This window comes from Salmo salar, chromosome ssa20 (assembly GCF_905237065.1).
Source record: "Salmo salar chromosome ssa20, Ssal_v3.1, whole genome shotgun sequence".
NCBI lineage: Eukaryota > Metazoa > Chordata > Actinopteri > Salmoniformes > Salmonidae > Salmo > Salmo salar.
In genome coordinates this window covers 59,298,263-59,309,329 of record NC_059461.1, presented here as the reverse complement: position 1 = coordinate 59,309,329, position 11,067 = coordinate 59,298,263, and the positions used below count along the sequence as shown (strand labels likewise).

The following is an 11,067-nucleotide window of genomic DNA, read 5'->3' as shown; positions in this document are numbered from 1 at the left end:
CAGCGTTTGGTTGAATTAATTCAGCCTTTTACGCTGTACTGTAGGCTACGTTTGGGTAACTTGGTTTCGCTTATTATTTATTCTCGCATCGGTAATAATGGACTGAAAGTTGCGGATAAACAAAAACAACCTGCCGTGATTTGTTGTTTGTATAAATGATAGAGGATACGATGACACTGTTGTCTCTTTTGGGTCGGATCATGCGTTATTTTCTGCTCAGACCAGAGACCTTGTTCCTCCTATGCATAAGCCTGGCTCTGTGGAGTTACTTCTTCCACACTGACGAGGTGAAAACCATCGTCAAGTCCAGCCGGGATGCTGTCAAAATGGTCAAGGGGAAAGTGGCGGAGATTATGCAGAATGACAAATTCGGGGGTCTCGATGTTCTGGACGCAGAGTTCTCCAAAACCTGGGAGTTCAAGAGTAACAATGTGGCGGTGTACTCCATCCAAGGCCGGAGAGATCACATGGAAGACCGCTTCGAGGTCCTCACTGACATCGTGAACAGGAGTCACCCGTCTATATTTGGGATTTTCGATGGCCATGGGGGAGAGGTAAGATAAATGGTCTGTTATCATTCATTTGTTGACAGACCATACTTTTTTGGGTTGGTCAACACGTGCACATGCACTTGCTATGCAGCAAAACATATTAATCCCTCTCCACAGGGACATGCGGAAGGCACTTTAGTATTTGACTTTGTGAAGTTGTGCCAAAAATAGTCATTCATGGTCTTACAAGTTTAAAAGACTTATAGACATAACACGATTGTGTGGTATGCTGCAGATAAAGTCTCTAAACCGATTATAGCAGGCTTGGGGGATAATAGGATTAAACTCATTCAAATGTGTAGGTTGATTGAAGATGGATGTGACATGCGAGCTGATCATTTCCAACCCCAGTGAGAGATGCTTTCTGATATTGGTCATATTCTGGTCTGAATACGGTAAGTCACCCGATGCCCATGCACCTGTCACACTCTCCATGTTCTGGTCATTCACTGGTCACAGACAAAGCCCTGGCAGCTGTAGGTTTTTCACTCCATGACAAGCATTCAGTGGCACAGATCGAACAGCTTGTCTGACAGAAATACACTTCCTACTCTCATCAAGCAGATGTCTCTGTAGAGGGGCAAAGCGTCCATCCGTCTGGCGCTGTGTGAGAGAGAGGTTGGGTGGATATGCAGTCAGTCAGTGTAATGATCATACTCCCTGCACGAGAGAGAAAGTGGGATTCTGGTCTTGTTACTCCTCAACCTGACCAGAAGAGAATGCGTGTGTTTTGTTAATGTGATGTTGGGGTGTGGCCGGAGGTTATTTCCATAGTTGTCAGGGTAACAACACTGATTGGTCATGATGGCCAGGCCTGCCTGAACAGCGACCTTGTCTCCGTGGGCTGCAGCTGTGGCCACACGGGCCTGACAGCCCAGTATTGACTGACACCATGGAGCTACGTGAAGAGACTCAATGCCCCCCCTCACACTGCCTCTCTCCCAGACCCAGTCTACGGGCTGCCAGTGTTTTTATAAGGAGCTCTACTGTTCAGGCCTGATCTAGTATGTCTAATACAGAAGTTGAATATCTAGCTTGATCCAGGCTGTAAGTTAATATTCTAGAAATAGACAGCGATGGAGATGGCCATTCTTTTTCAGGGTAGAACTGTGGGTTCTAGTGCTGCAGCTCACTGCCTCCCTTTGACCAAAACTGGTCATTTGTCTGGTTTTCCCTGCAGCATATTTGAGTTTGCTCCTTAATTTCTCCTTCCCAGGATTCCTTATAGAGGATGGTAATATAGGCTATAAAAGCCTTCCTCAGCTGTGTGGGAGAGGGTGTTCACTTCAGATTTGCTCATGTAGGCGAGGGGCTTTTTGTTATTGGTGTGTTTTTATTCCTACACGCTTTATTGAAGTGTGAAACTGATTTCAGACACCAGCTTTTCAAATGGCGCTTCTGCTACAGTATGTGATTGTTTTATGTATTCCTGTCCCAGGGGCGGTGCGTAAGCAGTGCGATGCAGTGTAGCCAAGGGCTGGAGGAGGAATCGATTTAGCCCCAGAATGATACATCGCCTCTCAGAGAAGAATAGCAAGCTGGAAACACACAAACTAAATGCATACCTTGTAAGGTGTTAAGAATGAATGTAGTGATTCATGGTGTCTTTGTAAGTAATATATCCATTCCAGGCTGTTTGTTCTGACTCCATGTAAACAACCGGACTAACGTTCATCTCTTGTTGATATTTTGTAGGGAGAGATGCTCTCTCTACGTGGGTGATAGTCTGGCTGAAGAATACACCTACTACTAGCTCCACACAATAATGTCCACAATAGAATACAAGTGACATTTTGAACTCCCCTCTTAACTCTCCTAGCATGTTATCTTTTCTCTGAATGGCTTAATGGAGAAAGGGAGTTCAGATAATGAAGTCATCTTTTTCCTTTTGTGCTGATGTTTCTTCTCCCTCCCCCCTCGCTTTGCTGCCTTCAAGTGCAGCTTAGAGGAGAGTGGTGCGTGTGCGTAGGCAGTTTCTGAACAGGAGAAGATGGAGAGAAGTATTGTGTTAAGAGGGATGAGAGGAAAGCACACAAGGCTGACCTTTTTAGTGGGGCTCCTCTTTTTTTTACTCACTTGTTCCCTTTCTTGCTTACCTTGGCCCTCAGCGGAGTTCACCTTCCCTTCACACTAACAATAAAGGCCCTCTGTTAGTGGAAAGGGCACCATCTGCATTTTAATCCTGGGGTGGGACAGAGTGTGTGCAAGAGAAAAAGAGACGTGGTGTGTGAGTCGAGTGCGTGCGTGAGAGAGTCTTGCAGAGGGAAGCCCCTTGCCTGCAGTTTTCTGAACCCTTGAATATTATAGCTGACCTGCTTTCGTCCTCCTCTCTCCCTCATCTCTCTTTCATCCACTCAGGTTGTCAGTGTGATTACAGCTCAGTGTAACTGCAGTCTGATTACTGGAGCACTCTGAGGCGCTTTCAATTGAACTCCTTTCATTCCCATCTCCATACTGCCATTTTTCCTCATTTCATCTATGCTGTAGCCCTGGTGCAGAATGGCTCCAGTGTGTCTCTCTGCATCAGGCTCACGGTTCCCTCTCCATGGGAATGAACCCTCTTCAGCTGTTATGGAGTGTTGGTGGGCTCAGTTGGCTGGTCTGCGGGAATGTGTTCGTCTGCATCTTACTGTATGGAAATGTATGATTCTGGACAGCTTTGTCTGCGGCGGCGTTTGCATATCTGTCAGGCTCCAGGTGTGTGTGTGTGGTTTGTAGTCTGGTTTAGATATTCAGCAGCCTGGGTCCCTCTTGAGCCCACTCACACTGGAGATGAAAGAAGCGGCATGACTAATTGCAGTGTTGGCATTCTAGAGGATTGCTTAGTGTGTGTGTGTGTACACGTGTGTGTGTTCCCTCATGTTTTTGTGTGTAAAATGCAACTCTAAAGTAATGGATTTCCAGAGGACATTAGAGGAAGTAAACAATCAGCAGCGATGGCATGTTAAGCAGTGGAATTTCATGATATCTAGGCTTCACACACCTGTTCCAGACGATGTAATTTTCTGCCAAATGTCCCCCGCAAGCATCAGGCCTCCGAAGTAAAAAATACATGTATTCCTCCAGGAGCCATAAAATAATGGAATCGATGAGAATAATAATAAAACAACAAATACACCAATACTGGCAGACCAAAAAGAAACCAGTGCTCCTCTCATGGTTGTTCCACTCTGCATCACTTCATTCTGGAGGCAGATTCCCAGACCCACTTTTATTGCTTTTGGTAAAAGCAGATGCTCAACATTTTTCAGCCCTGCCTTGATGTGGAAAGACCAGTGACCTAGGAAAGGTAACGTTGTGTAGGAAAAACGCCCGGGAAGAGATGGGCTGGGAGCTTTTCTACAGTTTTCTGACCTTTTTTAGTCATTCTGCACCAGCTGGGCGTGAAAAAGGTTGGTCTTCAAGCCTAGATCAGGTGTAGAGTGAAGACCAGAATGGTGCAACTGGCCCCAGAAGACTCTCACGCAATGTTTGAGGAGCGGAACCCGACGAGTGAAACACTTACACAGAATCCAAGTGTCACAATTCCCCCGGTTGCCATCTTAAGTATTTTCCGCCACGAGTAATTGTATTTCTTGCAGTAGTAAACTCACATTGAGTGTAATGTTCTGTTTTTCCCACCAACATTCTTTTCCATTAAACAAGTGCTTGTCCCCTACCCCCTCTAGTCTTGAAATTCTCTAGCTTCGATTGGTTTGTGTGTGTGGTGCACGAGGAGCCCCCAATAAGGCCCCAGCAGAGCTCCCAACATGACGTCCCTCCGAGCGTTCAATAATTCAACACTCCCTCTGCCAGCCAGGCGCTTCTTCTGCTAAAAGTCCACTATCTAAAAATACGCCACTCCACTGCCGTACCCCCCCCTTCCTGGCCTAGAGGAGCTGGCCTACTGCGTGTGGTTAGGGGTTCAAGTAAGGTTCTCCAGATTTCTAAAAGTTGAGACCACAGCATCTCTTATGCTGGCTGTTGTCTCTCTGTGGTGCTGTGCATGAGGCTGGCTGAATGGGCTGAGGAGGGAGATGTAGAATACACACACACACTCCTGTAGTCCTCCCCATGGCCTCTGACGAGGTTCTATAGAGGCCAGGGGGTATATTCTGTGTTGCCACGTCTCTGCTTTTTACCTCTTTGAATGGTGGGCTGGAACCCCCACATCTATTTGTCCTCGTCTCCCTGTGGGGTTTTGGAAGGAAAGGGGAGGTGTTGTGCTCTGTTTACCCTGTTCTTTCTCTCTGTGTGAATCGGTTATGAATGAATGAACAGGGCTAAATGACCATGTCTCTAGGGGTAATGGTGACTCTAGTCTTGGCTCCTACTGAGTGGACTGACGTCAGCTGCCTTTACAAACAGAAAAAGGTGTGTGTGTTTTAGGCAGTGGAAATGGATGTCTCTATGATTGGTGCTGTTTTGGCAGTGGGGAGAGCAGGCAGAGGAATGTTGACACCGGGGAAGAACTGCTGTGTGTGAGATGCAATGCTCACTGGTCTACGTCCCAGCTGTCACTTCTATTTGACTCCTCTTTGGGTGAGCTGGTGAACAGAGGGCTGGCACTGATGGGGCAGGTGTGTTCTTTTTGGGGGGCTGTGTGTGTAATTCACTCTGTACGCTATGGTTTGTGTGTGAGCTATAACACAGGAGACTGTCTGCAGGGCATGTGTGTTGGCTGGTCAGACAGGAGGAATGCAGAACACATGTGTTGCTGACGTGAGCAGATGGTTCCTATCTACTACAGCATGGACCTGAACTCTCCTTAGCACAGACGCCGGGCTTCTCAAACACATGAATGCTCAATGTTCTTTTCTTATCTGTCATATGAGTGCGTAAACTCCTAGTGGGAGGAGTTGTTGTATTCATTTTAGGGTTAAGGAAGGGGTGTGGCCCATACTGGTAGACCTGTTGGCACTCTGCCATGCACTTCTGAATACGGCCCTCTGAGATTTATGACCCGTACTGAGGCTTTTTCATTCATCGTGTGTGTATGTGTGTGTGTGTGTGTGTGTGTGTGTGAGAGAGAGAGTTTGTGGTGTATGTGACCACTAGTGCACTGAGGCCTGAGTTGAAACTCCCTCTTAGTTAGACCAGACTAGGAGTTTAGAGAATAACCATGATGAAGTTATGGCTTGGCTGAGTTGGCTTGGATCCTCATACATACTTCTGAGTCTCCCATAGGCTATTTTACTCACTGTAGGTCACCTCATATGAGCATCTGCCAGAGAGGAACTCATTATATAATAAGGTAATATACTTTTTTTTCTTGGAATTTCCCTGGATATTTCCTATGTGGAGACCGGAAAACTAGGTGGAGTGTGGAGCTGAGGGTGATGGATTATGAGTGATGGGCTGGGGTTCAGGGCCGAGCTACTAAATTGATTAGTGAAGTAGGGGATGGCGTATAGTGACGGGGGCTAATGGTAACGGCTAAAGGCCCAGGGAAATCTGCTTTCCTCCTGACTTGTGACTGTCTCTCTAAACCCATGGCTGAAGGGAGGAGAGAAGACTGCAGGGCAGATTAGAACTACACTAATCCCAGAGAGGTTGGAAAATATGTTTAGAAGCCCCCCCCGTCTATATCTGTCTCTCAGTGGAGGCTGGTGGAAGGTGCTATAGGAGGATGGGCTCATTGTAATGGCTGGGATGGAATCAGTGGAACAGTATCAAACATATGGAAACCACATGTTTGACTCTGTTCCATTTATTAAATTCCAGCCATTACAATGAACCCATCCTCCTATAGCGCCTTCCTCCACCGGTCTCTGTCTGTCTCTCTCTCTCTCTCTCTCTCTCTTCATCTTTCTGACTATCTCTCCATCTCACTGTTGGCTCTGCTCTTCCTCAGTTCTCTACATCTCTCCTACAGGGAAGGCCGGTGGTTATAGGAGGCTGTGCATTGCCCTGTGGCTCAGCTGTATGAGTTTAGCCAGCGGCAGAGCTGTCAGCAAGGTTTTAGAGCTGCTCTTAGCAGGCGTACACCATCCACAGGAGGGGCAAGGGAGCGGGTGAAGGATGGACAGGAATGTGGAGAAGGGATAATGGAGGACAAAATGTGATTGATTGGAAAGTGGCTATAAGTTTATGGCTGCTCTTAGCAGCCTCCCACCTTTCACAGGAGAAGGGGATGAGTAGAAGAGAAATGAAGATGTAGGGGATAAGGGAGTGGAGGGAATTCAGCTTTAAACCGTTTTTAGTGGAGGGTAGAGATGGAAGAGAGGAAAGAAGTGAGAGAGGAAGGAAGATTATGTAAGATTAAAAAAAGGGGTGAGTGGGTAGAGAGGAAGAGACTGAGCTCTGTCTATGTTCATATATCTGGATGAGAAGATGCATGGCTGCAGGTGTATCCTGTCTGCAGGGTGTATTTATGTGCTGTGTGTAGCATGCAGAAAGCTGCATTAGCAGCATCAAAGCAGATGTAAAGAGCGAGTGTCAGTGGAACATGCAGCCTGTCAGGTGCTAGTCTAGTCTTTGATCTCCTGCTTGAGTGTGAAGGGGAACATTCCTACCTCCATAAAGGCTTAGCAGCCCAGGGACACGGACTAGGCTACATGGGGGGGGGGGGACTCACAACATCTAGTGAGGCGTGGCAGCGAAACATTTTCTGTGTGTTTGTCTTTTAGTGAGAGAGGTGTGTGAGAGAAGTGGTACTGATGCTTTTCACTTTGATCATGAGTCATTTCAACTGTCAGACAGATGGACGACTGCTCGTCTCTCTAGTCTGAGACAATATGAACATGGCATTCTCTCTCTCCTGCTCTTTCTTTTCTTTGTCTTTATATTCTCTCCTTCTTGTTCCTGTCTATTTTGACTTTTTGCTCTTACTCTCCTTCGCCATACCCCACACTATCTTCTGTTCCACGTCTCCCTCCCTCCAAAAATCTAACTTTCGTTCACCTTGAGTGTCTCTATGAGAGCAATGCCAGGGTAAGTGCAAGCTGAGCCTCCTGCCTGCCTGTGCAGTGTGACAGGAAGTAAACAGGGTGAAGGACACAGGTCTCCTCCTGTACTCTGACACCCAGCGGCCTGTTATTTGCCTCGTTCTGCTTAGAAGTTGCAACTTCTGGGACAATAAATCGGACCTTTTTTATATCCACATCGTCCCACTCCAATTGGTCTCTCCTCACTGATTGGCTGCCTGGCCGACAGGTGTGTGTAAATGGCACTGCAGCTGTTCATCTGAGGCTTAGCGTTTCACATCTACATCCATGTTCTGTTCTGCTCTCCACGGGGGAGGAGAGGAAATTCATGTTTGTTTGCTAATTCGTTTTCTTTTCGCTTTTTGTGTCAAGGCACATCTGCATACTGGGGCTGAAGTGTTTGTTTTCTAACCCCTGTAGTGAAAGGAGAGAAGAGAGACAGAGAAACTCCATCTGCAGAGTCACCTTATCTCCCTGCAGTCTGTCTAATTTATTTATCACTGCTCTGCAATATTAAAGAGTCTGCTGCCTACAACCCTGAGGGGGAGTCTGTTTACACACACAGATTCTGCCTGTCTGCTGCCCTTATCTTCTCCTGAAAACACGCTTGCGAATGGGCATCACATCACAGAAACGCACACATTTATGCATGGATTTTCAGTTGGTGTATATTATCTTCACCGATAACTCGTTTCCTTCTTCACTTGCTGTATTATGTCTGCGGATGAGCGTTTCCACATCTGCTGGTGTGCATGTACAGATGAGCGTGTGTGTGGTGGCAATGCCAGGACTCTGCTGGTGGCTGTAATTGCTGTGCGTCCATGCCTCAGTGAAGCTAGCCTGGAAGTCCTGACTCATCTCTACTGGCAACGCCGCCTGGGCCGCCGCCCCGCCGCCTGGGCCGCCGCCTGGGCCGCGCCCCGCCGCCTGGGCCGCCCGCCGCCTGGGCAGTTTCACTAATATTTAATAGTAAATAAAATGGCCGTTTGATTGGAATGTTGATGTGATTTTGTAGGTTAGTGCTGCTCAGTAATATTTGGATTGTGCCTACCTCAGGCTTTGTTAAGGCTACCGCTTGGAGGCTTCTGAATAAGACTTATGGTATGGATTTGAGCCAAAATGCAGTCTCTGTTGGATTGATCTGTGGAGGACACTGGGCTGCACTGTTGGCGTTTGGCTGTGTTCTCTTTCCTGACTATATCCAATGCGGACACACACACACACACACACACACACACACACACACACACACACACACACACACTGTTCTTATACATGTGTTGTGGCCTCTCTCTTGCCCATGCATCACAAACACCCACATTCACTTTCTATATGATGTTGATCCTTTTTCACTGGCACTTTCATACAGACACATTCACTCATTCTGTCTCTCATGGCCATACATCATTCACACCTACGGTTAGGGCTGTTGGTGACCGTATTACCGCCACACCAGTGGTCATGTCATGAAGGCAGTCAAATTCCACGTGACCATTTATTCACGGTAATTAGGCTTCTCCAAGCTCTGATGCTGCTGATGATCATTAGTATCTTACCAAACATGCTAACTGCCTGGTACTCAGCACTCTATTGTCCCTCTAATCACTCTGAAATCAATGCAAATGTATTTGAAAATCTAATCAAACACTTCATGAGCTCATGTTGCGTAACATTTCTATAGGCTATGTAATTGCGATGAGAAAACAACAGAGTGATGGCCTCTTAAAAAGAGGATCCCATCAGCTTTCTATAGGCTAGGCCTACTATATTTATATCTCAACTTTCCTCAATATTAAGCACATATTAAGCACATTGCTTATCTTTACAACAGTAGTATAGCCTAACTGGCTGGCATGAAAATGGACCACAGGAAAAGCGTCCTCCATTCGCTATTTAAGTGCAGAGATGAGGTGATTTTCCTGTTTCGAGAGGTGCATGATAATGGTCCATTCTAAATCCCAAACAAATTTCACACATTATTTAATATATATATAATGACAAGATTAAATCAAGAATAGTCTTATGGGTGATGCCCAGCTTAAGGCAAGAAACAAGCCTTTTTTTGTGTGACTTTTTGGAATCATAGTCGCACACCTCGTAACCTAGCCCATAAGCCTTTGTGTCACAACTAAAGTGGCCAAATAACTTTGTAAATTGAAGTACATTAATCTGCTTTACTGCGGGTGTGGAGCCTAACTGGCATACAATACTGTATGCAGCGTGTGAGTTTGGAGAGAGAATTTTCACCATAGAAATGCACCTTTTTTATAATAAGCATTGCACACAATCGAATTTGTGGTCACTTTTTGAGAATGGTGTTTTTCCACGAATGGAACATTCGCGCTTAAAGCATACTGCCGTGTGCCCATTTCTGTGCTTATTATGTGAAGAAATAGCCTAATAGTTTATCAACATGTTAAACGAAATGTTCTGATCAGCATTTAGGGAGAAGGGTTTCAAAAGGCATGGGTTTTTTAGGGTGCATTATGACCACAAAGGGGATGCCGCCGGGAAACTCGAAGCATTATCAAGTGTTTCTCAAATTGTGAATGAGAGATTGATGACGTGTGTACAGCCTGCCCAAAAACAAAGCAGAACTTTTTTGAAGTCATCATTAGTCGCACCATGCAGCCTTACAATGTATTAAAAATCAAAAAATATAGCCCACCGTTTTGTAGAACAACCAGAATAACTCTAAAATTAAGCATATAGTAGTACAGTCCCCTAACAGGCGCAGCGGCTGGAGGCCTGTGGATGAATATTGATTTTCATGGGGCCTTGCATCTGAATGTTTATCAGCTAATGGTTGAGCTCTGTGTAGCGTGACGCTCACCTGGGCTGCTGCCATGATCAATGTGTTTTTCCTGCTTATTGATGAATAGGGAATACAGTGCAGTGATCAATATCAGAAGGACCCAGTCTGATTGTAAGCGGGACAGGTCAGGGGTTAACAGTCTTTGCCACAGTGGGCTGATGAGAGGGAACAGGTTAACATTGTGTCGTATAGGAGTAGCAGCAGCAGAACTGTACGTCTCTGATGAAGTACTTGTTGTCTTCTGTCAGCGCTCGGTGAGAGGAGCCAGTTTCTAATTAATGTGATAAATGCTGCATCCGTCTCCAGAGAGGGGGAGGAATGGGGGGGTGAAGACGTTGCGAGGAAGACGGACTAGTAATATTGGTACAAAGAGAGGCGGAAGAAAGGTTATTTTGAGGGAAGACGTGACTTTGTTTTTAGGGTGGGTGGGGTAAGGTATTATTGAAATGAAAAGCCATCAATTTACTCATAATGTGCATCCCAGGAAAACGAATCACCACGGAAACCAGGCTTGTCTCAGTGTGAGACCCATCTGCACTACAGGATGATGCTTACTCTCTTTCTCCCTCACTTTCTCTTTAATAGTACCCCTCTTTCTCTCTCTCTCTCTCTCTCTCTCATATGTGCCCTTATTTTGGGGGTGCCTGTTCAACATGCAGCATATATATGGAAAAGTGTGTGTTCATTTGCTTTTATGTGACTAGGGTTGCAAAATTCTGGGAACTTTCAATGAATTCCCAGGTTTTCCAGAATTTCTGGTTGGAAGATACCCGGAATCAGGAGTGAATAAGCAGGA

General features: G+C 46.0%; 1 protein-coding gene across 1 annotated transcript in view; it reads left to right on the top strand.

Annotated features, from left to right (window-relative positions):
- Positions 1-155: 155 nt before the first annotated feature.
- Positions 156-11,067, top strand: part of LOC106580962 (protein phosphatase 1L) — a 40,661-nt gene continuing 29,749 nt past the window's right edge. The window contains exon 1 of the mRNA XM_014162560.2: positions 156-554. Coding sequence (XP_014018035.1) covers positions 156-554 — 399 coding nt within the window. The remainder of the gene's footprint in view (positions 555-11,067) is intronic.